At 32.4% G+C, this 25,887-nt stretch overlaps 1 protein-coding gene across 1 annotated transcript; it reads left to right on the top strand.

The window, feature by feature from the left end:
- Nucleotides 1-3,346: 3,346 nt before the first annotated feature.
- On the top strand, nt 3,347-24,321 carry LOC132739268 (muscarinic acetylcholine receptor M3-like). The gene is made up of 2 exons (XM_060726945.1): nt 3,347-3,568; nt 22,463-24,321. The coding sequence occupies exon 2, from the start codon at nt 22,542-22,544 to the stop codon at nt 24,180-24,182; it is 1,641 nt and encodes a 546-aa protein (XP_060582928.1). The 5' UTR covers nt 3,347-3,568; nt 22,463-22,541; the 3' UTR covers nt 24,183-24,321.
- Nucleotides 24,322-25,887: the final 1,566 nt, after the last annotated feature.

Below are 25,887 nucleotides of genomic sequence, written 5' to 3'. Positions count from 1 at the left end.
TAACCATTCGGCCACGCCGCCATTCACTATAAAATCATAGTAACTAATATGTTGCTATGTCGTATGAAACATTGTTGTCCAGGTCTAAATGTCTTAAATCAAAAAATACAATAGAGGTGGGACAGATTATAAATATCTTACACAGTGTATGTTAATCTATGCTGCAAAGTACAATAAAACTATATAATATCTATTTATATATATTGCTCCTTTTGATTAACATAAATTAGAGCACTGATAATTGTTACTGAAGTAGAGTTACGTCATATCCGGATGTTATATATGTAGGGCTATATTAATGTCTCAATGAAGTAGAGTTAAGTCATATCCGGTTGCAATATTATGTAAGTATATTAAAGATTATTATTTCATTAAAGGGAGACACAGGCAAAATTTTCATTTCTTAGTTTTGAAATTTTCATTCATTATTCTGTAAATGTCCTCAAAATGAATATACTAAACAGTCAAAGGAACAAAACTTTTCTTCATATAAAGAATAAAATGGTGTTTTCCTTAGACTTGACCCGCGTGGGTCAGGTTAGAGCGCTAAAATTTCACAATAGTTGTCACTCTGTACTCTGGAAACGTTAAAAAACATGTCAAATCAATTACTTAGACTTGTTTCAATCATACAATATCCACAATATTTGTTATTGTAACTTCCAGGGTTTGTTCAAATCGCATGAACTGTTTTTAAACTTTTCGGTGATTCTGTTCGCGTCAAAATTTCGTTCAACATATATAGATATATTTAAACTTCAAACCCAAAATATATAGAATTTATACAGAAATTCATGTTGGGACTTTAAGAATTGTCATTTTAAGGTGATTTGAGTACAGAAAATCATTTTTATATTTTTGCCATTATTTTGCCTGAGTATCCCTTTAAGAAATTGATGGCGTCATAGCAAATATAATTATAAAGAAACATATACATAGAAATATACTCAGAAGTGAGTTAACTATTGATTTGCGATTCATAAAACGATTGAAGTGGAAAGCGTTGAAACGCTTTTCAAATTTGGGTAATTTTGCATCATTATAATAATATAATAATTCTGGTTAAACGGGATGATGGAATTATTTGAAAATTTGCATACAAATTATTGGTACATACTGTCGTTAAATGGTACACAAATTTTGGAAAAATATGACAACTCCGGGCGAGCCAAAAAAATCAACATCAGTTGAATCTCTTTCAAATCATTACAAAACTTTTCAGAACAGAAAATAAATTTTATTTTCTAGACTTATACAAATGTACATTGTCTTGTTTAAATGCAATGAATACATATATACAATACAATGAATACACGTGAATATATGTATGGCGAGTATTTATGATTATAAATATAAAGCCTACAATTGGAAAAGCACCAAATTCCTAATACGAACAACTACAATTGAGGTTCGAAATTGAATTTCTTAGTTTTAAAGCTCCTTTAATAAATATATTTGTAAACATTTATAAATGTATTTATGTTACTAATACAAAGTGATTTAAAAAAATAACATAGATGGTCTGTTATAACAGTAACTTTTAAGATGTTTTCTGCGTAAATCTTCAAATCTTGAACAGACACATATAACATGATACTCATCCTCTAAATCTAAATTATTACAGTACTGACAATATCGTTGTTCACGAGGAATGTTGTTAGTTGCATAACAAAGTACTGGTATAACTGTTTCGTGAAAATTCCGATGTAAATGAAGACAGGACAAATAATGAGATTGCCCGATTTCAGTTTGAAATCTTAAAATGACCAATGAAAGTTATTCTAATATTCCGTCCTTCCTTGTTAATTTTATACGAATTCAAACTGATTTTAGACTTACTTTGTCCGAAAAAAAAAGAGAAATGACGATTGCCAATACTGCAGTATCACCCGAGATGATACGTGTAACAACAAAATGTTACCGGCTTGGTAATTGTTCGTTCAACAAGTATCACCGACAACATTGACTGAAATGTACATGATACTGTCATGGCCACTGACATTTAGCTGTCATCATATTTGTTGTTGTCTCTATCGATTGGAATGTTACATTGTCAGTTCAAATACTGACAAGTTGTTTAACCGAACATTGGACTCTATAGCCGAAAATAGTATGTAAATCGAAGGCATAAGCAAACTTTTTTTTTCGTTTTTTTTTTAATTTATTTATTTTATTTTATGTTTTTATTATTATTATTTATTTATTTATTTAATATATATATATATATATATATTTATCTTTTTTTTTTGGGGGGGGGCGTCGTGGTTGTTGTTTTGTTGTGTTTTTAAAGTTTTTTTTTTCTGTTTGTTTGCTTGTTGTCTTTTTTTCTCTTTTTTTCTTTTTGTTGTTGTTGTTTCTTTGTTTGTTCGTTTTTTCCCACATTTTATTATCAATACAGTAATGCTATATATATACATTGTCAATAGACTGTTTACTAGTTATCAACAATTGTCTTGTTATTGTTATTTGATTACGATCATACACGTTTCTATAGAATAGGAGTCATGTTGGCTCAATTCTAAAAGTAATAATGTATATTTTCTGTTCTGTTAAATGAACGAGTCTGAATATTAGGAGGTTACATGTATTTAATATAATTTTCAAAAAATGAACTTAACCATTTGAGATAAAGCGTCAAACAGATATAGAATATCTTATGTAAAATACGGGTATTCTAAAAAAGAAAATAATAATAAAGGATAGTAATGTGCAGGGAACGAACGCAGCACCGGTATCCGTCCAGCCATATAGGACCGCAAAACATTCATCAGAGCACAGAACAGAGACGGGGCAAAAAAACGCCATCTGAGCAGAAAGGAACAAAACATTCAGCAATCCATATAATTCAACCACAGAAACAAAAATATATAAGGTAAAAAACAACAACAACAACAAATAAAACATTTACCAGGCTATCGAATAGAATTGGACCAAAACAACTGTGGTATGAGCAAAAAGGAACAAAAACAATAAATTTTATCATAGTTTGGAGACCTTACTATTGAAAACATGTCAGAGTTAAATACGTTCACCTCGTACAAATCAGATAGCCTCGTGTTTCGATGACCTATTTCTATTACTTTTTGTATTTTATAAACAAATAATGATAATAAATAACATGATATTAAAATAAAAAGTAAATGGCAAAGAAAAGAAATCACATTCAAATCAATAAAGATTATTATTTTTCAAGTCATGACAGAAAGTGCGTCACATATAAAGAAAAAAAATAATATCTTATTAACAGATGAACTTGACTCCGGTCGAGTGCGTTTAATTGCTACAAAGAAATGAAAATGCAGGCGATATATAAGTTGTTTTTATATACATACGACTTTTACATGGCTTAGTAAATAATCACGCGCCACGCTCCAAATGTTAAACTGCTCTCCATCACAAAACCACCAGTGTTATTACTGTGGAAATACTTTATTTTGCAAGTTTATTTCGGTGACAGTGGGCCGGTGGATATGTTTATCGTATTTTAGTGAGATGTTTATCATTGAAACAATGAAGGATTTGCAAGTTTATATTTTTCACACGATGTTAATACGGAAAATAATAAAAGGTAATTAATTTAATATATATGTACATTTTTAGAGGCTGGGAGGAGACTTTTCAGTAAAAAAGTATAATAATGTATAATTAAATAAAATATGTCAATTTTGAATTAAAATTTATCATTGGGTTGGCTCAACGAAGGACTTTTAAATACGACCCACCCACAGGGTTTAATTTTTATCAAAAGTTTATCCGTTTATCAAATGTGACTGATCAAGAAAAATATTTATTTATTTATTTTATTTTTTACTTTTAAGATAAATTTGATTTACTTATTTTATATTTTGTAACTGAGAAAAAAATAAATGAGATCGTTTTTGTTTAAGATCATCTATACTGTCAAACTGACTGCAGTAATTGGATGACAGTTTAAAACGTTTTAATTGAATGTTAACTTTGACAGCAAATAATTTATAATCATTTTTAAGATATATTTGGTTAAATTGAGATACATCTTGTAAAGAATTAACACTCTGGAAATATTCTGTATGATACGAAAGACCGTTGATGACATTTCAAACTTAAGTAATTCTCGGGTTCATCATTTTAACATTCAGAATTCACGATTTCAATTTCATGAATTTACGGTTTCAACTTAAAGAATTCAAGATTTCAACATCATGAATTCCAAGATTTTATCTTCATGAATTCAATATTTCAACTTTATGAAGTTACGATTTCAACTTCATGAATTCACGATTTCAACTTCATAAATTCACGAATTCAACTTCAGAATCACAAAATCATGAATTCAACTTCATGAATTCGCGTTTTCAACATATAGAATTCACGAATTCACGATTTAATCATCTAGAATTCACGAATTCAGCTCCATGAATTCAAGAATTTCAACTGAACGAATTTCAGATTACAGCTTCACGAATTCACGATTTCAACATTCAAAGTTCACGATTTCATTAATTTAACCTCATGAATTCACTATTTCAACTTCGTGAATTCACGATTTCAACGACGTAGTTGAAATGTCTCCACCGGTCTTTCGTAGATTGATGTACGTGTGTAGGCGAGATGTTTAACATGCAAAACACTTGCATTGTTAATTAAATCATCGTTTTATATAGCGTTTAATTCGTATACATTTCTCACGGCAATTTATTTCATCAATTACATTTTACATGATAAGTTTTAAACAATAACTATCAAATTACGATCCATTTAATTGGTTTTAAAAGAAAGATTTTAAATATCAGCAAATTTAGGAAAAAACATAGTAAACGCATCAACCTGTATTATTATTCATAATAACATGCTATAAATATGAATAATTTTATATAATCAAGAATATATATATTCGTGAATGATTTTATGTATTCATAAATGATTTTATCGATAGGATAACAAGGTTAAGAACAATACAATAAGTTTCTTATTACAGGTCAAGTAAAGTCAAATAAAAATGCCAGTTGTTTTAATGACACTATATATTCATATTGTGACCACTACTAGTCTTTAAATTTGTGTGAAGTCAGAAAATTATTTTATTTATTTACAAATAGACTGTGTAGCAGTTATCAATATTTTCTAATTTCAGAATGTTATTCCTTTAAGGCATTGACATTTGATATTTTATTTGTTTGTTTACACATCTGACGTATTTAAACCGTAGTCATACTTCATAACGACGAAAATTTTATTACTTTAGAATCTTCATATTGCCTCGAGCGTATCCATGTTTATGTTTAATATCTATATAATTGATATTTGAAATAAATTACAAAGTAATAAATGCTGTATAAAGCGAAAAGTTAAGACATGACAAATCAAATAGGTGAATAAAACTTAAGCTTGAAATTGACATTACCTAATACATGTATGTTGCCATAACAATATTTCAGTTTGAAATATCGTTTGTCAAGAAACTTTATTCTTTAAATTTACTGAGTGTCCAGCTTTAAACATTATCCTTATACTGTTTTAAAACAGCAAAGTTTAAATCTTCTTTATGCAGGCCATTTATACAAATGATATATCAGATCTTATTTTGTTTTAAAAAGGAAAGCATTAACTTAAATGGGGTCCACTGAGGTAAAAAAACAAACATTAAAAATGAAATTCTTACATACTTTTAGATTAAGTGAAGCAATTAAAATGGAAAAATCTGCAAAGTGTAATAATATAGAAATGTACCCAGAATTAACTTGAATATCGATTTTTTTAAGCGATTTTAGTCCGATTTGAGTGAAAAGCGTTGCAACGCTTTCATTTTGGGTCAATTTCACAATAAAAATTATTAATATTTTAGAATCACGGGGTGAGGGAAATATCTGAAAATTTGCACACAAGTTATTAGTCCAGACATATATCAAATGGTACACAAATCTCAGATACAAAATATTTCCAGTCCTGTCATGTCAAAAAACTGAGTGGGGTCCCTTTAATAATACAAAAAAAAAACAACATTCTATTTTTTTTTTTTTTTAAAGAAAACAATTAAAACAAAGCGCATGTCAAATAGATATGTAGAATGTATCAATAAAAACGTAAACATATAGATAAACACATAAAAGGGTCAGTTTTATATTTTTGTTTTCTCAATAAATAAGACAATTCACTGTTGATCATAGTTTATACAGGTAATAAAATAACAACAATTGTCACACTGTTCAAGCAGTCAAAACAAAACAAAAATGATATGTCCAGTTTATATAGTTTTGTCGTTTAAACTCAATTAAGTGCAATGTCTATCCAAACGAATGACAGTCCCTGTGTATAAATGTAACTTGATAAATTACAATAATGATGTATGGTATGGTGTACGGAAACGTTAAAGGGCCACCAATAAGTTAGGTCATGATGTGTTTAATATAAATGCATTAATTTTAGTCACAAAGATATTATTTCGCCGAACATTTTCGCGATATTCTATTTTCTAAGCGAAAAGGTATATTTTTGTCTTTTGTAAAACATTTGTTTTTCGATAACAATTCGCCTAAGCAGAAAACCTTCAAGCAGTTTTAGAAAATGACTAAGAATGACAAAAACTGGTCTAGTCTTTTTTTTTAAATTAATTTGTGTAAAAAATTTTTTTATTAAATTAAACAAAAATTAGTTATCTTTCACCTCATGACTGCACTAAATGGAATCCTTTTAACGTTTCCGTAACTAAGAAGGACAAACACTGGTCTAATCTTTATGAATAAAATAAATTAATTTGTGTTAAAATATCTAATCAAAATCGAACAAACATCGATCGTCTTACCCCTCATTATTACAAAAATTAGTTATCTTACACCTCATGATTGCACAAAATGGAGGCCCTTTAACGTTTCCGTAACTAGGAAATGACAACAAAGGTATTTTCTTTGTGAATAAAATAAATTGATATGTGTTAAAATATCTAATCAAAATCGAACAAACATCAATCGCTTTACCCCTCATTATTACACTAAATGGAGGTTCTTTAACGTTTCCGTAACTAGGCATGACAAAAAAGGTCTTTTCTTTGTGTGTTAAAATATCTAGTAAAATCGCACAAAAATTAGTCGTCTTACACCTCATTGTAAATGGAGGCCCTTTTACGTTTCCGTAATGTTGTTAAACTAGTTGTAACAATCATTGCAGCTGTTAATGTCAAATCTATGCGACTATAATGTCAAGACAAAAATGTATGTAACAAACGTGATAGGCAAACGTCATTCCCGGTACGTCAGAAAAATACAAATAGAATCTAGCGTTTAAAGGGATATTCAGGCAAAATAATGACAAAAATATTAAAATGATCTTATGTACTCAAATCACGCTAAAATGACTTTTCTTAAAGTTTCAGCATGAACTTCTGTATATATTATATATATTTTAGGTTTAAAGCGTAAATTTATCTATTTATGTTGAACAGAATTTAGACGCAAATAAAATCACCAAATAGTTTTAATACAAGTCAGGTGACTTGAAAAAACCCTTGAAGTTACAATAACAGATATTGTGGATATTGTATGATTGAAACAAGTCTAAGTCATACATTTGACATGCTCTTTAACGTTTCCAGAGTTCACTTTGACCACTATTGTGAAATGTTAGCGCTCTAACCTGACCCACGCGGGTCAAGTTAGGAAACCATCATTTTATTCTTTATATGGAGAAACGTTTTGCTCCTTTGACTGTCTAATATATTCATTTTGAGGGCATTTACAGAATATTTAATGAAAAATTCAAAACTAAGAAATGAAAATTTTGCCTGTGTCTCCCTTTAAAATTATTCACGTTAACAACGGGTTATTCTAAGTTCAGGCACAATCTTATTTTGTTTCGTATATGTTCAAATTACATGTATATAATAAAAATTATTATTATAAAACATACAATCTATAGAAAACAAGAATATGTAACGTATATAGATTTCATAATCATAAAAAAAATCGATTGTAGAAAGCAGCTAAAAAAAACTGCAGCTGCATGATTTGTTATTAGAATATCATCTAAATACAAGTATAAAAGAAATGAGTCTGCATCCTACCTCTTGAGCGAATGGCGCATGCACGAAATCATGCATCAGCCATTTAAACCCCTAATAATATTTTGTTCCGGGACATTTTATTGTTTCCAGTTGTTAAAATAAACTTTTATACCCCTACTTTAAATAGCAACATAGTATTTTGTTCCGGAATATTTTATTAGTGTACGTACAACATCCATGTAATGTTAGATTAAAGAGACATTAAAAGTTAAAATTCTTTTGAGAATCGGCCATAAGATTATAGAAGCACTGTTATACTATCGTTTAAAAATGTATAATGATATACTATTTTTGCATTAAATATAGCTTTATAACCTCAAATAAATGCATATGACAGCTAGTGTCATTTTGAGATGTAGAGAAAACAACACTTCATTTTTGTGTTTAATATACAAATGTACTGTGCACAAATTCGATTTTTTTTGTTCTGTTAACGTCATGTTTTACTTAAAAGTGTCGTCTGCTAAATTAAAAAAAAAATGCTATCTAATTATTGAGTTTAATTCAAAACAATATAACCCTTTAACCAATAATTAAATTTTAAATCGACATCGACAATGCACCGTTGCAAGACTAGGGACATCATTATGAAATCGTATGTGAGAAGTTAGCAGTGAACAGTGAGCTAAGCAAAAAGGCATTTCAATTTATATAGGGAAGGTAATGATCTGCTGTAATGCTCAGCTGTTTTGGGCATCTAGCAGGGCATTCCTAAATATAGTGTAAAAATGCTCTGCTGCAATACTCAGCTGTCTTGGCAATCTAGCAGAGTATCCTAGCTTTAGTGAAAAAAATGCTTTGCTGGAACGCTCAGCTGGCTAGGCAATCTAGCAGTGCATTACTAAATATAGTGTTAAAATGCTCTGCTGGAATGCTCAGCTGGCTAGCTAAGCTGGCTAGGCAATCTAGCAGGGCATTACTAAATATAGTGAGAAAATGCTCTGCTGGAATGCTAAGCTGGCTAGGCAATCTAGCAGGGCATTACTAAATATAGTGTAAAATGCTCTGCTGGAATGCTAAGCTGGCTAGGCAATCTAGCAGGACATTACTAATATAGTGTACAAATGCTATTCTATAATGCTAAGCTGGCTAGGCAATCTAGCAGGGCATTACTAAATATAGTGTAAAAATGCTCTGCTTGAATGCTAAGCTGGCTAGGCAATCTAGCAGGGCATTACTAAATACAGTGTAAAAATGCTCTTCTGGAATGCTAAGCTGGCTAGGCAATCTAGCAGGGCATTCCTAAATATAGTGTAAAAATGCTCTTGTGGAATGCTAAGCTGCTAGGCAATCTAGCAGAGCATTACGAAATATAGTGTAAAAATGCTCTGCTGGAATGCTAAGCTGGCTAGGCAATCTAGCAGGGCATTACTAAATAAAGTGTTAAAATGCTCTGCAGGAATGCTCAGCTGGCTAGGCGCTATAGCAGAGCATTCCTTAATATAGTGAAAAAATGCTCTGGTGGAATGCTCAGCTGGCTAGGCAATCTAGCAGAGCATTACTAGATATAGTGTAAAAATGCTATGCTGGAATGCTCAGCTGGCTAGGCACTATAGCAGAGCATTCCTTAATATAGTGAAAAAATGCTCTGGTGGAATGTTCAGCTGGCTAGGCAATCTAGCAGGGCATTACTAAATATGGTGTAAAAATGCTCTGGTGGAATGTTAAGCTGGCTTGGCAATCTAGCAGAGCATTCCGAAATATAGTTAAAAAATGCTCTGGTGGAATGCTCAGTTGGCAGACTGATTCTGAGTTCCAGGATTTATTGTTGCCAAAGTTTTATTGACAATTTCGACTTCTAGGCAATTCTGAGACACTCGCAGAATTTCAGGAATTTTCGGTGCCAATAGAAATAATGATATTTTTGACTTCTAAGGACCTTTAAGAGACTATTTCATTGTTCTGCGACTTTTTAAAGGACACTCGCAGACTTTCAGGAATTTTGGTGCCAATGCTGATATTGACAATTAAGACTTCAAGGGACCCTCTAGAGTCCATTTTGGTCGTCTGCGACTGAGTCTTGGACACTCGCAGTCTTTCAGGAATGGTTGGTGCCAATGGAAATAATCATATTTTTGACTTCTAGGGACCTTTAGGAGTTCATTTCATTGGCCTGCAGCGTATTGTTGGACACTCGCAGACTTTCAGGAACGTTTGGTGCCAATAGATATGATGGCAATTTTTACTTCTAGGGACCCGCCAGAGTCCATTTTTATGGTCTGTGACTGATTCTGGGACATTGGCAGACTTTCAGGAATCTCTGGTGCCAATGGAGATAAGGACATTTTTGACTTCTAGCGACCCACCAGAGTTCATTTTGCTGGTCTGCGACTGATTTTGGGACACTTGCAGACTTTCAGGAATTTTGATGCCAATGGAGATAATGACATTTCTGACTTTTAGGGAACCGCCAGAGTACATTTCTCGGGTCTGCGATTGATTTCTTGAGACTCGCAGACTTTCAGGATGTTTAGTGCCATTGCAGATCATGACTTTTTTACTTTTAAGGACCCCTTAGTCATAAGCAGAGCATTTTTACCCTAAAATGTCATTATCTGCATTAGCACCAAAAATTCCTGAAAGTCTGCAAGTGCCCAATAATCAGTCGCAGACCAACGAAATAGACTCTGGATGGTCAAAAATGTCATAAATTGTAATTATCTCTATTGGCACCAACAATTCCTGAAAGTCTGTGACTGTCCAAGATTAAGTCGCAGACCAAAAAAATGGACCCTGGATGGTCCCTAGAAGTAAAAAATGTCATTATCTGCCTTGACATAAAAAATTCCTGAAAGTCTGTGAGTGCCTCAGAATCAGTCGCAGACCAAAAAAATGGATTCAGAAAGGTCCCAATAAGTCAGAAATATCATTTTCTGCATTGACACCAAAATTCCTGAAAGTCTGCGAGTGACTCAGAATCAGTCGCAGACCAACGAAATAGACTCAGGAGGGTCCTTTTGAAGTAAAAATGTCATTATCTCCATTGGCACCGAAAATTTCTGAAAGTCTGCGAGTGTTCCAGAAACATTCGCAGACCAACGAAATGGACTCTGGATGGTCCTAAAAATTCACAAATGTCATTATCTGCATTAACACCAAAAATTCCTGAAAGTCTGCGATCGTCCCAGAATCAGTCGGAGACCAAAGAAATAGACACTTGAGGGTCCCGTAGAAGTCAAAAATGTCATTATCTGCATTGGCACTAAATATTTCAGAAAGTCTACGAGTGCCAAATAATCAGTTGCAGACCAACGAAATTTATACTTTATTTAAGAATGCCCTGCTAGTTTGCCTAGACAGCTCAGCATTCCGGCAGAACATTTTTACACTAATTTTCAGAATGCTTTGCTGGATTGCCTAGCCAGCTGAGCATTTTTAACACTATATTTAGGAATGCCCTGCTAGATTGCTTAGCTAGCTGAGCATACCAGCAGAGCATTTTTCGCACTATATTTTGGAACGCTCTGCTAGATTGCTTAGCCAGCTGAGCTTGCCAGCAGAGCATTTTTACACTATATTTAGGAATGCTCTGCTGGATTGCCTAGCCAGCTGAGCATTTTTTAACACTATATATAGGAATGCCCTTCTAGATTGCTTAGCCAGCTGAGAATAACAGCAGAGCATTTTTACATTATATTTTGAAATGCCCCGCTAGATTGCTAAGCCAGCTGAGCATAACAGCAGACCATTTTTACACTATATTTTGAAATGCACTGCTAGATTGCTTAGCCAGCTGAGCATTCCAGCAGATCATGTTTACATTATATTTTGGAATGCCCCGCTAGATTGCTTAGCCAGCTGAGCATAACAGCAGAGCATTTTTACACTATATTTTGGAATGCCCCGCTAGATTGCTTAGCCAGCTGAGCATAACAGCAGAGCATTTTACACTATATTTTGGAATGACCCGCTAGATTGCTTAGCCAGCTGAGCATTACAGCAGAGTTTTTTACACTATATTTTGGAATGCCCCGCTAGATTGCTAAGCCAGCTTCGAATAACAGCAGAGTATTTTTAACACTATATATAGGAATGCCCTGCTAGATTGCCTAGCCAGCTGAGCATACCAGCAGAGCAATTTTACGCTATATTTTGGAATGCCCCGCTAGATTGCCTAGCCAGCTGAGCATACCAGCAGAGCATTTTTACACTATATTTAGTAATGGCCTGCTAGATTGCTTACCCAGCTGAGCATACCAGCAAAACATTTCTACACTTAATTTTGGAATGCTCTGCTAGATTGCTTACCCAGCTGAGCATAACAGCAGATCATTGATTTCCCTATATAAATCGTAATGACTTTTTGCTTAGCTCACTGTTAACTGCTAACTTCTCACATACTATGAAATCAATATTTTAGGAGTTATGTCCCTTTTAAATGAAATTGGTAAGCGTCGTGGGCAATGCACCGTAGATATTTTTTGGAGTTATGTCCCTTTTTAACTTATTTATAGTCGTTGCTATTAATAGACGTCGGTATACACCGTATGCGGTGCTCTTGTTTTGAAAAATTCCCAGTAAAATAGGAATGCATATTTTAATGAGATTTGCCTGCTCGAAGTAACGAAAATGCAGACATGTGTACCGCAGTTCTTCAAAATTAGAGTAGTGCAATCAAATAAAACTTGTCATAAAAAATTAATGTACACTGAAAGCGTTCCCTAACGCCTGTCTTGAAATTATTATTAATAGATCCGTTACTATCATTGTTGTGTTTTGCTGCTGCTGCTGTTGTTGCTGCTGCTGTTGTTGTGGCGGTGGTTGTGGTTGGGTTTTTTTTTGTTTTATTAAAAAAAAAAAAAATCTTTCTCGTGTTCATGTCCGGTCGAGTTAAAAATTCAATTTGCCGACGTGATATCTTGTCGCTCTCAGATAAAAATAAAAGAATCTAAATTGAATTAGAAAAAATCGAAAGTAAAAAAACAACAACATAATTTTAATGCATAATACAATGAAGTGTCGACTGAGTAAAAAAAAATCAAAATATTTTATAAAAAGTAAAAATAATATGATACTGACATGCAAAGTGATTTCCTTCCCTCAAGCTTTTATATCTTTATTTATTTCTCTTTATTATTACTTTCTTCTTCTTCTTCTTTCTTCTTCTTTTTATTCTTCTTCTCCTTATTATTCAATTATTATCATTTATTTTAATTTATTTTATTTCATTTTGTTATTACAATTATTATTATTATTTTTTATTTATTTTTCCAATCTTGAGATTTTTTCTTTAACATTTAAGGGTGGTGTATTCATGTATGTCTGTGCCCATCTGTTGTAAAGTTGTTGTTGTTTTTTTTTACATTTCATCGTCATGAATGCAGCAAAAACAATACAGTTTACACGACCTATGAATAAGGTCAATAAGGTGAATGATTTATCAACGTCAATGATCAGGAATTATGAGGCATGTTAGGTGTATCCCTTATAAAACAGTGTATGCAAGATCAAACATTGCCTTGTGTATTCTTGTCGATGTAATACTATATCTTTTCGTACTTATACATGTATAAAACATGCAGTAAGGACTTTTTACCATACCATAAAATATCACTTTAACAATATTAAAGGCCCATTATGCCTCAGAAACAAATAAATGTTTACTTTTATAAGGACAGACCTTTATAATGGTTTTACAAAATGTTAGATACTTGTTATCTGAAGGAAGCAGCGGTAAAGGTAAAATAATTTGTTTTAAAAGAAGCAAAATGTAAACAAAGTATTATTTTGACTTCAATACAAAATACTAATTCACTGTACTCTTTGCCAAAAAGCAACACATGAAAAAGATGGTTCAGATAATTGGCAAATGAGAAACTTTTTGAATACAATAAAAGTACACCAAAATTAAGAATAGTTTTGGAAATAAAGATAAAAGCATTTTTGTGGCGTTATGGGCCTCTAATATGAGGAACTTTGTTTTATTTCGGCATATCAAAAGTGGTGTTTTCCATGAAATAGCATTATATATGCATCAGCTGTTTGTAGCATTATTAACCCAAGTTTTCCCTGAACAACAGTGTCATGTTTACAATGTAAAAATACCTGGTATGAAGTCACTTAAAGGCCCATACTGCCTCAGAAATGCTTTTATTTTCAAAAAGCATTTAGTTTTTGGTGTACTGTGGTAGTTTCTTAACGGTTATTCAATAGCAAACTAGCTTAATTATCTTTTGCTTCTGGTGCTATTGCCAACTACTATTAGTAGTATAGTTAAAGTGATTACGTATTTTTTATGCAAGTTAAATTTCTTCTTTGTTTACATTTTGCTACTGTTATCACAAATAATCTCAAATTCACGGTGACAACCTTATAACAAGCTCTTAGTAATTATTTAAACGTCTTGAAACTAAATCTTGCTCTTTCTAAAGACATGAACAAAATGTTCACTTCTTAGGCATAATGGGCCTTTAAAATCTTAATTCTTCTATAAAGCATATCAATAAGCGCACTGAGAAAGAGCGATTAGGGTCAAAGGACATAAATGGTGACATGTTCGGGGTCCGTTCTCTTAGAGCCTAAAATACATATATACAGGAAATAGGGTCATAAAGTTATTACAATATACATGTATGTATATATACACACTGCATATTCAAAACAATAACAAAGATGATTTTTATTTTTATTTTTTTCAAAATTCTTTTATTCCAAACAGTAAGTCATCGTAATAGACTAATAACAGTTTCCGATTCGTGCATTCCGGTTCGTGCAAGTTTTACATTAATTTCTGATTAATTTTTGTGTGAATTTCCGACAGCTCTAATTGCTCACAATTTCCATGAATCATTATAATTTCTTGCTAAAATGACTAAAGTCTCATTTAAATTATTAAATTGTTTTCCTTAGGAATATGTTTCAAAGTTTTGGTAACTGTATGTAATGTCATGTTCGATGAACTGTTGATGAAAGGGATATAAATATTGTAGGCGTGTTTCAAACCATCTTATGGTTTTAATAATTTTAAATTTAACGAATATATAAACATTTTTGAAATTTCGTAAAAATGGCAAAAATTTAATTGAATTCAAACGCAATGATCGCAGTAGTTCCTAATCTGCCGTAATATCTGGTTTTCTTTTTATTTCTTAGTGATTTGGGTAGATTACTCTTTGTCCTGTACCCCCTTCTCTTCCTTTGACTTGCTTTCTTTTCCCTCCTTGCCTTCCCCTTGCCTTGCCTTACCTCGCCTTTCCTTTCCCTCCTTCCCAACCATTCCATTCCCTTCTTGCCTTCCCTTCCTGTCTTTGCATTCCTTCCTTACCTTGGCTTACCTTGCCTTTCCTTTTTTCCTTCCCTTCCCTTCCCTTCCCCTTCCCTTCCCTTCCCTTCCCTTCCCTTCCCTTCCCTTCCTTCTTTTCAGTTAACAATAAGGACTGTTTTTCATTTGGAGGATTTATATTTATGCAATGTGATGCTTGTTGTTGTTTGTTGTTGTTATTATTGTTTATAATTATATGCTTTTAGTTCATCATAAGATTAGAGATTTAAATAACATCCATATCTCTGATAAGATATACTACCGGAAAATTATGTGAAGGATGTTAAAGGTAAAGATAACTGCATAATATCCTCCAAATATGACAGATTAGATATTAAACGTAATTTATCTTCCTCACACAATGAATATGATTATGTATGGAAGGGTATTAACGCCAAAATTACATCTTGCTTTCTTACGTTACATCGTGCTTTCTAACTTGTACAATTTGCATTCTGACTTGTACATCTTGCATTCTGACCTTTACATGTTGCTTTCTTATATGCACATTATGCTTTCTGCTGTGTGCGTCTTGCTTAATTGTATGTTGATATCGTTATTTAACGATCAATTATTATTCATTTTTTGATCTGGTATATTAATTCAATAACTTAACTATTTGGATCTATTTACTCAGCTTGAATGACGAATGTCATAAGGTTGAATGACGCATAGCCGAAAGCCGAATGCAGCAAGCATAACTAATACGACGCGACATCTGGTGTAATAATATGTGACACCCAAATTATGCTAACAGGTGGCGCTACAGTTATATTCTCGGTAAAGTCCGTATTGCGGTTCGAATTCAGTTTACCAAATTACGTCCCTTTGTTTTAAAATTTCCATTTCCACTATGGAGGAAATAAGGTAATCATATATACAAAACGATTTAACCAATTTTTGTATTTATTACTGAAACCCTGTGGGTCAAATTATATTTCCAGCTGACAATGACAAGTTGCACATTTCCAAATCAATGATTTTTTATCAACAACATAATTATAAAATAGAACAGTTGTTCAAAGTGATTGGGCCATAAAAAAAACTTCTTTGTAAAATATTTCATCCTCTTGAAAAGTTCCTAATTTTTGACATGGCTTATTTCCAATACCTGTGACCATCCACAACATTTTTAATGTGTTTTAATTAGGACATTTTCTTGCCTATTTTCAAACTAAATTTGTACACACATTGTTAGTTTTTTTAAAATTCAACTTGTCAAAAAATATCATTTTTCACTAAGTTGAAATTATTCACTAAGATGCTTTATATTATGCTCAGCTTAAGAAGATGATTAATTGGATAATTTGTTTATTTTCTGGTATCTTTCTTACTTTATTACCTTTTAAATAACAACGAATAATTAACTAACAAGCATTTAGCAATAACTTTCTTCACTTCTTCGGAACTTTACTAACAGGACAGTTGCATCTATGATCTGAGCATGTTAAGTTATAATATATAGTAGTTATTAACTACCGGCCAGTTTTAGGCGTCGGTGTCCGAGCGGTAAGGTCGTTGACTTCAAACCAATTAACCCCTGTCGCTGTGGGTTCGAACCCGCCAGGGACTTTGATTCTTTCATGAGAGGACGCTATCAGTGGTTCTATTCAGGTGCCAGTTCGTGCTTAAAATTTTGTATGTAGGGGCAACTCTGGTCTTGCTCCACCAGTAACGCTGGAAGATGTCCATATGATTTGTACAGTGTTGGTGTAACGTCGTCCAACCCCCCCCCCTCCACCCCTGCAAAAAAGAAATAAAAATGTATTTAAAAGAATAGAAAAATATAGTAAAAAAGATAATAATAATTAATGATAAAATACATGAATGAATGAATGAATGAATGAATGAATGAATGAATGAATGAATGAATGAATGAATGAATGAATGAATGAATGAATGAATGAATGAATGAATGAATAAGCTACCAGTTTATAATATACATATAACAAACATGGAAGGGGGTCGGGAATTCTGCCGTTATGACCGGTTTAACTAATAAAATTCACAGTGATGTATCAATGGGTAACTGGTTAAAGGGACTCCACTGAGGTTTAAAAGCCAAAAAACATAACATTTGAATTTCTGACATAAATGAGCTGGAGGCACTTTAAACAGAAATATATGCAAAGATAGTTAAAAAATGTACTTTGAAATAGATTGAAAATAGTATTTTTATGCTTTTCTTAGCCCGATTTGAGTGAAAAGCGTTTAAATGCTTTTCATTTTGGGTCATTTTTTACATTTTGAATAATTATTTTGGAAAAACGTAGTGCACGAATGATCTGAAATTTGGCACAAAGATTAGTGGTCTAAACCTACATCAAATGGTATATTTATCTGGAAAAAATATTTTCACTCCCATCATGTCAAAAAACCTCTGCGGAGTCCCTTTAACTTTCCTAAGCAAAGCTAAAAGATCGGTACAGTGTATATAGACTTTACATTCAAGTGTTTTACATTTTCAAAACTAAAGCAAAAATTCTTCTGGAAATACCAACTGTCACCAGCTTTTAACAATGAGAAGGTTATTTACAACAAAAGTATGATAAGTATTTTAATGTACTTAGTGCACGAACTGTTGTTTTTTTTTACATGCATGAAAGTTTACGCATGTGTTTGACACATGGTACCAACTCTGTACAGATATTTTTGTTGTTATTTTTGCGGGGGAGGGGGATTTAGCTTAAGAATGTGAAGATGTGATAACTAAAATAATCTTTTTAGTAGTGTCCCTTCATATGTACATCTTACTGAAATGAATATAAATCGATGAGCGATTTCAAGTGCTTGCTAGATATGTGAAGATAAATAAATTAAAACAACAACAAAAACAACATCAAAAAAGAAACACTTAATTATGATTGTATATTGAACTGGGAGATAAATTTGTGTACAACAGCAGTAGCAGTTTTCGTTTTTGTATTTGTATTACAATATCTACAAACACCCTTGACATAATTTTTATTAAGATAATAAATTCTTAAATACCGTCCATAACGTTTTATTGTATAATACCATTTAATCAGTATTTCGCTTTAATATACGTATGTTCATATATTACCGAAATATTTTTTAGATACTCACATTCATTCGTACAGTACAGTGTTCGTGAACAAATAAATTGGAAAATGTGTTTTACATTTATTTAATTTCCAGAATTGCATTTTCAATATAACGCCTCTGTGCTCGATGGGTTAGAGTCGATGACTTCTAATCCAATTACCTCACTGACGTGGGTTCGATCCCCGGGAGATGCTTTGGTAGTTTAGCGCGGAGGAAGGTAGTCTAGTACTTGTGTAACTCTCCAGGAACGATGGTTAGGAAACTACCCGCCTATATGACTGAAATACTGTTGGGAAAAGGCGTAAAATGAAACAAACAAACAAACAAAAGCATTTTCAATATATATCTGTATTTTTAAAAAATGCACTTAAGAAATTTCGACCAGATTTGGATAAGTTATTAAAACACAAAAAAAATGAAACAGCTTCATAAAATCTTTTAAAAGTTGAGTAGCGTAAATTTTGTTTGAATATTATCTCATTTAGCATCAGGCAATGTCATTTTAAAGTAATTTCTTTATACCTTATTTTATTATTAGCACGCACGATGACACGCGTTTTATTGTATCTATTTAAATACGGTTGAATAACGACTAGACTTCAAATCAATTTTACGGATGTCAATAACATACAATGTTTTTGTTAATTGAGGAATACAAATAGTTGATGTAACAATAAACTTTGCACTGTAATGAAAACGTTTATTAGTTCAAATAACTTTTAATAAGGATGTATTTATGACTTTGCCCATATATCCAGCTAAACTTACGCAAATTTATTGTTTATCTCAATTAAGAAATTGAAACTTCAAACTTTTTTTTATTTCCACCTTAGGTTTACATTAAGTAAACAGCATCAGCGTCATATTATAATAATGACAGTGAATAATTAAGACATATTATGTTACGAGTGTGAAAGTGAATGGAGAATGACGAACATATCCAAATACAATTAAAAGTATATGGATAACTCATGACATGTAAAATTACAAATAAACATAATAATAGCAAATATACATGTTAGAAGTGAACGAGCAATCCAGGCATTTCAGTGTTACAGTACATGTTTTTAGATATTATTTCGATATAAACGATAAATATATACAGTTTATTTAGTAAAGTTATATTTTCAAAAGTAAACAATATTTTGATAAAAAGTGCGATTTATATAGAAATACTGTTTTAAGTCATAAAAAAACTTTTGACATGTAAACAGATAATGAAATTCGTCACTAACATCATCATTACAAAAAGTACATTTTCTTACAGAAGAAGGTATGCTCAGTCTCACATTTTTCCTATGATTCCAGTGAAAACCGCATAACTGATCAGCTACGTCTAGATGACAAATTTTTATACCTTTATAAACATCCATGATTGGTCTCAATTTACAAATAAAACATGTTTGGTAATAGGTTTAATATTGACTATGTCATATTATACTGTTTTTGTTTAACAACATATATAAATGTAGTAACATTTTATTGAAAATCTGAAATCTCACCATGAATTTTAATTATCATTATTATTATTTTATTCCTTTTATATTATTAGTTATAATGATTTTTGACAGGTTAAAATGGCCCTATATAAAACGGTTGTTTGGAAATATAACCCGGGTTACTAGAAAAACTGTATCTCTAAATACCTAGAATACAGTGACATAAACAACCTGAAATATAGTGACATAAAAATACAGCAACATGAACTACCTGAAATACTGTCAGGTTGACAGGTTAAAATGACCCTATATATAAACGGCTGTTTGGAAATATAACCCGAGCTACTAGAAATACTGTGTCCCTAAATACCTAAAAACAGTGACATAAACTATCGGAAATACTGTGACCTGAAATGCAGTGACATAAACTACTGGAAATACTGTGATATGAACAACAGTGACATAAACTACCTGAAATACAGTGACATAGGTGAACTTAACATATGATTCTTTTTATTTTTAATATTCCAGAGAAATAGTATTCTTTTTTATCAAATGTGCGTAAACAAACATTTCTGTCGAAAAATAAATCCACAATTGTCTAAAGTTGTCTATATGTTCCGTTAAATTCAGGCATAGGATATTTCTCTTCTCTTACTGAGCAGCAATCTTCTCTTTGTGAAAAAGGGCATTATTTCTCTTTTTTGAATTTCTTTTTTAAATTTCAATTTAGACAATTTTTCATAATTTCACAATAAATTTTAATTCGTAAAAAATCACCCCGTAATACGAAAAGTGGGCGCCCGTAAAATGTCTAAAAAAATTGCTAGAAGCAGTTTGTTGAAATAATAAAGCTCGGAATAAAACGTAATTGCCACAAATTGCCACATCTTGATGTTATTAAATGAAATTGACTGCGACAACTTGTGAGATTGCAACCTTAATCATCAAACAGCACAGTTTTGGCAGTAGATGCGGCATATACTTCACACATATACTTTTTTGAGAGCCAAGTAAGCATGTGCAAATGTTTGGAATGAAATAAAGTCATAATTTTTATCACAGTCATCATCATCATCATCATTATATTAATAATCATCATCATCATCATCATCATCATCATCATAATCATCATCACCACCACCATCATCATTATTACCATCATCATCATCTTCATCATCGTAATCATCAACAACAACAACAACCACACCAACAGCAACAGTAATAACATTAATAACGTCGATTTGTCATCATCATAATCATCATCATCGCCACCATTACCATCATCACCACTGCCGTCGTCGTCATCAACAACAACAATAACAACAACAACAACAGTTATAACATCATCATCATCATCATCATTAGCATTATTATTTTTATTTTTTTTTTTATTGCAGAAGTTGGCCAATTATGGCCAATTAGTAACTTTTTATATACAATAATTAAAAGTACACCAATATTAAAAAGCTTTTGGGCATTTAAATTTCTGTGGCATTAGTGGCCTTTAAGAGGTCTTGAAATAAAAACGTTTGTAACTTAAAATATTTGTTTATAGAAAAGGAACAAAATTTTTACAATAGAATGTACTTAATAAGCGAATTATGTACGAATTGTTGTCTGAAAGATAGATCAAATAATTAGGTCAGTCTCCCTTTGAAGATTGTAACAGATAAGTATTTCCGGTCACGTGATACATGTCCCGTAAGCTACGTTCATCTGTCCGGCGGCTGTCTAATTAATAAGAACGATTTGCAATATAAGTATATATCTACATACATATGACTAATTTCTTGTTGTTATAAGTTATGTTCTAGTCTTTGGTCCATTTCAAACGAACGCCTGAGTCATTCGTCCGGGCATTAAGTGATTAATTGCTATAGTATAATCGGTTCGGGCCTTTGAGGCACTCATATGATGTAAATACTTCAACTTTGATCTACATTTTGACCTTGGTTGATACTTTAGACTATTGTTAAAAATATGACATTTAATGTTCCGGTTTGAATTCAGATTTACTTAATGTAAAATCATTTTTGATGATATAACTAAAAACTAGTGTACTGTATAAATTACTCTGGAAATTTATATTTCATATTCGCTTTTAAATGATTTCGTGGGTTTCAAAGCAATTTACTTCCATATTTCTTTCATACAAGCATTTTGAAAGTACATGAATTTTTTTTAACTCAAGCAATTTTGCAATTTTAAAGATGGCAGATTGTTCAAAAGTTCTCGTTTGTATTAAAAGTATCAGTTTTTAGATATAGAAAGTTTAAAACCGATATAGTTATTGATGCAATGAAACCAAAATTCTGTTTTAGTATTTCTTTCACGAATATAATATTTAGAGATGAAATGCCACGGCCGCAGTTGTACTTTAACATGTATTTGGCTGAACAAGATTTCATGTGATGATTATTTCCGTAATTGCATGCTTCCGGTGTCTTTAGTGTTTTAATTGGATACTTTTCCAAGAAGTTTTAATGATTTGTATTATGCTAATTAAAGTACAACGACCAACAATGAAACAATTATAACTGAAAGTTGGTCTTTTTAATTCTTAGTTTCATTTTTAATACTAGAATTAATTCATATACATTAACGTTTTCTGAAATTAAATGAGCATTCATTCGATTAATAGTTCACCTTATATTTCAGAGTTGAATGAATAAACAGGCGAACATATTTTAGACTCAACACCAGGAATTCAATCAAGCGAGGTTTCGAACGCGACGTCATGTCTAACGTGACGCTAATAACAACGCAGTCCAGCGAGATGTTTACGAAACATGTGCCGACACTTGAAGAGATGAACGCCGCGGAGGTGGAAAGGCTTATCCCGACGATTGTGTTTCTAATGATAATCTGCGTGGTCGGGATGATTGGAAATGTTCTTGTTATCCATGTGTACAGAACGCGGTTCAAAATGTCAAACTCCAAGTGTTTTATTTTGTGTCTTAGCGCTGTGGACCTTTTAACATGTTGCGTTGCAATTCCTCTGGAGATTTCGACTGTACTGGAACAGTACACGTTTGAACATGTGTGGTTATGTAAGACAACCAGAGTGTTCAACACGTTGGGAACTATTTCCTCATCTTTTATACTGTTGTTTATCGCGGTGGATAGATTCAGGAAAGTGTGTAAACCGTTCGGCTGGCAAATACGTACGTCTGTTGCAAAATGTCTATGTGCCCTGGCATTGTTTCTTGGGCTCTTCGTCTCTTGGCCCGCCATATTTGTTTACGGAAAGCATTCGTTCAATATCCCAGAGTTCAACATGACCGGAACTGAATGTTCTACAGCAGACGAAATGGCCGAAACGAAGTTTCCGTTTTATTACGCGCTTGTTTTCGGATTTATGTTTGTTGCCGGGATAATTTCTATGTCTATTTTATACTGTTTCATCGGTCACAAAGTTCGGAAGCATTCGAATAAAATGAAGAAAGCATTCGGTAGGAATATGTCGATTCCAATGACATCCTCAATTATCGATCCGCATGACTCAAAATTAGCAGGGGATCTAGGTCCGAATGCAACAGCGAAATTCGACAAGAATAATGAAAAATCACAAAAAAGGTGGAGTGCAAAGAAAAAGCGAAAACAAGAAAACGACGACTCGTGGACAGACAAGAAGGACTTCGAGTTGTCTTATACGTGCAATTTGGAAAGTACGGAGACTGAAAAGGGCCAAAATAACATTATAAAACTTGAAAACATAGACGGAAAATGTAAGGAGGAGAAAGTAGACCATCATTCAGATTCTGAAGACAGTGGTATCAAGGTTAAAGAAGATGCAGACGCAGATGAAAATAAAGAACCGAAAACTGACAATAGTGAATCTGTAAAAAAGGATTTTAAGAAAAGCCAAATATCGTTTCAGGACGTTGAAATGGATGAGGTGAAAATGCAAGTTTCACCGACGTCAAGTGAAGAAATATTACCAAAACAACAAAGCGGAGTTATTCGTAGAATCTCATCAATAAGCAATCGTATTTCAAACGCTGTTTTCCGCATGACGTCAATAACAAGTGCGCGAACCGACTCTGAAACGGGAACGCTGAAACGGACACAATTTTTGAAACAGGCGCGTGCCAGGAAGACAGCGTTTTTGATGTTCGTCGTCACGCTGGGATTTATACTCAGCTTTCTACCACATTTATTGTTAATGCTCATAAGACAGATTAAAAGTGACTTTGTGGACGGTATGTCGGAGACAAACAAAGCGGTGTATAAGTTTTTTCTGAGATCGTACTTTTTAAATAGTGCTATAAACCCTGTTATTTACAGCATTTGTGACTCACGGTTCAAAGCCGCTTGCAAGGATATATTGGAACATTGTTGCAGAAGAAGAAGCAGGTCCCGTAAACTGGCAATGTAGTTGTATGACACAGTACAAAATTAACACTTGCGCCAGTTTGCCTTTTTTTTAGATTTTATTTTTACATACAAAAGTGCTTCAAAACACAAGATGTATATAGGTTTTCTAATTATAGACTGCTAATTTCTTGCAATGTAAATATCTTTTTCTTTTTTTAATTATTTTCTATATGGGTTTCAATTAATCCGGAACTAATTGTTACCTAGATTATGTTGTTTCTCATTGTGCGCACACTTGACACTAACCAGCGGAAATTGCCGAATATACGTACTCGTAAAATACGAAGTGTAACGTAAATGGCCGAATGTCATTTACTCACAATTATCGTTTATATCTAATAAACATATACACACACAATTTTATATGGGAATCAGTAATATGACTTCATTCATTGGATTTTTTTTATTCTTTTATTTTATCAATACATTTGAAAAATTAGACATTAAAGGCACATTATGCCTCAGAAACAAATAAAATTTTATTTTTTTAGATAGGGCAAACCTTATTTTATAATGTTTAGATAATTCTTTTATAGAATGTTAGATGCTTGTTATCCGACGAATGTAGCGGTGAATGTGAAACGATTCGTCTTAAAGTAGCAAAATGTAAACAAAGTAGTATTTTGACTTCCATACAAAATATAATCCCCTATAAGTGTAATTATTGCTAACAAGCAACAGCTGAAAAAATTGGTTCAAGTAATGAGGTAATGAGTAACTTTTTGAATGCTATTTAAGTACACCAAAATTAAAAAGATTTTCAGAAATAACAATAAAGGCATTACTTGGGCATAATGGGCCTTTAAGCTGTTAAATCGTATAATGCACTGCCTGACACTGCCTTAAACATACCTTTGTTAACGGTCTCCGAAATGTGCAAAATTATGTCTCCTTATGGATATGATATATATACATTTATAAAAATCAGTAAATGTCATATAAATGTCAATAAAATAAGCAAAAAAAGCAAAAAAGATAGGTCACATACTGAAATGTCGTCACATGACATTGCGATATACATGTACGAGTGTGACTAAGCGGCAGCGTATAAAAAAAACCTCTAACTTATGCATGCACTTATACACATGTAGAGACACTGTACATAAAAATAAATCGTTTCTATTAGCTAAATCTTGCCAAAAATGTACTTTATAGTTAAAGCAATACGTTTTAAATGGCAAAAAAAGAAAGCTCACTATTTACATCATGGAATGTCTACAGGAAAATGTCACAACTGCACAAAGTTTTTTGTTGTTGTTGTTGTTTTGGGTTTTTTATTTATTATCTATTTTATGACGCATTTTTGTACTCATTTTTTGTTGCCGTTATCTGCAACGCCCATTGATAACCGTTATTTCAGAAGGAACAAATTGATACAGAAAACACAGTAGTTCCAGCAAATGCCCATTGCAAAGCACCGGCACATGGGACATGTGTCCTTAAGACCATTTACATTGTAAATAGTGTAGAGTGGATCGATCATCTGTGACATCTGTGTCACCACTGCATCACGAATCCGCTCCAAAGTGTCGTTTTTTTTTCGAAGTATATTTAAAGTCCTTGCATGATACAACCGAATACGGAGAATTGTATTACACATCTTATAAAAAAATGTACGTACTTCTACCCGAAATAAACGTAGTGTATATATGCAAAGAAAAATCACACACAAAACAAATGGCACGCCGCCGGCGGGACTAAATCCA

The sequence above is a fragment of the Ruditapes philippinarum genome, unplaced genomic scaffold (genome assembly GCF_026571515.1).
Source record: "Ruditapes philippinarum isolate M1 unplaced genomic scaffold, ASM2657151v2 ctg3775_1_1_1_1, whole genome shotgun sequence".
Taxonomy (NCBI): domain Eukaryota; kingdom Metazoa; phylum Mollusca; class Bivalvia; order Venerida; family Veneridae; genus Ruditapes; species Ruditapes philippinarum.
Note: the sequence above shows the minus strand (reverse complement) of the source record. Positions and strands in the feature narration are given on the sequence as shown.

What these genes read in the sequence shown, in the direction of transcription:
- LOC132739268 (XM_060726945.1), top strand. Translation starts at nt 22,542, where the DNA reads ATGTCTAACGTGACGCTAATAACAACGCAGTCCAGCGAGATGTTTACG.